The sequence below is a fragment of the Alosa alosa genome, chromosome 19, assembly GCF_017589495.1.
Source record: "Alosa alosa isolate M-15738 ecotype Scorff River chromosome 19, AALO_Geno_1.1, whole genome shotgun sequence".
Lineage (NCBI taxonomy): Eukaryota > Metazoa > Chordata > Actinopteri > Clupeiformes > Clupeidae > Alosa > Alosa alosa.
In genome coordinates, this window is record NC_063207.1 from 9,065,728 (window position 1) to 9,068,009 (window position 2,282).

A 2,282-nucleotide genomic window follows, 5' to 3' on the forward strand; every position below is an offset into this window, starting at 1 on the left:
TGTGTGTTAGCATGGACGTGTAAGTGTGTATGTGTGTGTGTGTGTGTGTGTGTGTGTGTGTGTGTTTACCATGCAGTATGGTCTGCTGCAGGCTCCAGTAGATGCTCAAGCAGTTTTTCTCCCTCTTCATGCCCCTCTTACACTGGCAGCGGTGCAGCGGACTGGCCATGAGGGCGGCGACGGCGTTCTCGCAGTGGTTACGCGCCCCCGGGCCCAGCTTGACGCTGCCGCCGCCCGCCACACACTGCGCAGCGTGCGCAGACGCGGGCTGCACGTCTCGTCGCTCGAGCACGTGTCCCCGCATGCAGGCAGTCCCACCGGCCCGAACACAGCCCGCTCGGAACACCTGTGGACAGGTAATGGAGAGAGAGTCACGGGTGCAGCAGAGGGATCACCATCAGCATCTCAAACCTGCCGGGTAAAGTAAACACAGACATGCCTGTCACATGACTTCTGCCCTAACTGGAAGAGGGTAAAGGGTAAGAAGACAGGGGTTCCCCCCCCCCCATATGCTGCTGATATGCTGCCCAGACTGCCTCTACTAGGGCAGATTACTCTGCTGTGTGCGCCCTGCATAACAGCTAAACTGGACTGAACTGGAGTGGAGTGGAGAGGAGGGTGAAGATGGGCCAGGGATGAAGCTGACTCACTCAGAACAGCTTTGGTTCTCATTCTCCTCCTCCTCTTCACCCTGCTGTCATCTTCCATCATGGCCACTTTCCATCTCATAAATACACACACACACACGCACACACACACGTCTCTGGTCCCAGACGCCTGGAATTAGACCAAGCCTTGTGCAGAACTCTCCAGGTGTAGGAAAGGTAGAGGTAGGGCATCATTAGGGCCTGTGCCCTCAATCTCATATTCAGAGTGCTCTGTCAAGTGTTTATTGTTGCTTGGTGATGAAGTTTTGATTGGTTATCGAGAGAGAAGTGACTTTGACGAGGCCCAGTGCTGTTTTAAAAGTTTAACTGATTTCAGCTTTCAGCGCTCTGAGTGCTGCGGAAAACGACCGTCAGTGGCGAGGGCTTTTTTCCGCCGAGGGCGCTGAGCGCTGTGAACGCTGAACTTCATAGAAAATAGCTGCTGTCCGCGCGAAAAACGTGATGGGTGGACACAGGCCCTTAACGCTAACTTCACGCTGGATATACAGTATGCCTCAAACTGGACCACAGTCTGCCAGTGAAACCTGAGGACAGATAGAAACTGGACAGGTGAAGTTTTTACTCCTTTGTTTATTTACACCTTGTGATAAAATGAGCTGTTTTTCACAGATGGCTTACCACATTGGGTCAGTATCTCAGGAGACTTATAATGAGCTGGCAAAAAAGAAGAAGGTGGACTTAACTGCCCGGGAAGAAGGATCTCCTTTTTTTAATCTCCTTATCCCAGTGTCCTGCAGGGATAAGTGAGTCTAGACGGGATCACTCCAATGTCCTGACATTAAAGGTACGGAGGGCAAAAAGGTTGACTCACAAGACAAAGTCTTGGCCATTTTTTGTTTTGGAAAAAGGAGTGGATCTGTCATCTGACTCGTGTCATTAAGTCTTTTTTTGCTTGTCCCTAGTCCCACAGGTGGGGTCGGAGTGGTGGCAGTGTGGATTTGCATTGTCTGGACCCCTGAACTTGCCACTGCCACTCTCCTAAGACATCCACTCAGTCTGTCAAAGAACATTCCACATAAAAGAACCTACTACTGACTACACCCGAGCCAACTCCCAACAGATGGCAAGATGGCAACCATCCATTTTTAAGTTGTTATGACAGCCTCCTTATCAGTGTGTGTGTGTGTGTGTGCGTCGTAGACAACATACCCTTAACTTGCCTCTTTGAATCTAGCTTCTGTATCAACATCAGTGTGAGAGCCTTGCAGTCTGCAGTATGCAACACACTGCTGAGTCTCTGCAGCTGCTCTCCCAGGCGTCCGTTCTGATAAAGTCCGCACGGTGAAAAGCAAACACTCAAATTGCTCCCGCTGTCTTTGCTCTGTCTCTCAACTTTTTCTCTTCTTCCTGCTGTCTTTGTTCTATCTCTTTTATTTTCTTTTTCTCTTCCTACTGCTGTCTTTGTTCTATCTCTTTTCTTTTTCTCTTCCTCTCTTCCTCCTTCTCTACTACTCTCTTCCTCTTTTTATTGAGGATCAAATCAACTGCTTAAAAATAGGACCACTCGAGAAAAAAGGGTTGTTTTGGCCCTCGAAGTTTGAGTGTGTGTGTGTGTGTGTGTGTGTGTGTGTGTGTGTGTGTGTGTGTGTGTGTGTGTGTGTGTGTGTGTGTGGG

The 2,282-nt window shown here is 49.7% G+C and overlaps 1 protein-coding gene across 1 annotated transcript in view; it reads right to left on the reverse strand.

Moving 5' to 3' along the window:
* gfra4a (GDNF family receptor alpha 4a) overlaps positions 1-1,291 on the reverse strand; it is a 38,647-nt gene extending 37,356 nt beyond the window's left edge. Inside the window, 3 exon segments of the mRNA XM_048228297.1 lie at positions 70-249; positions 252-346; positions 1,287-1,291. Coding sequence (XP_048084254.1) covers positions 70-249; positions 252-346; positions 1,287-1,291 — 280 coding nt within the window.
* Between the last annotated feature and the right edge of the window lie 991 nt (positions 1,292-2,282).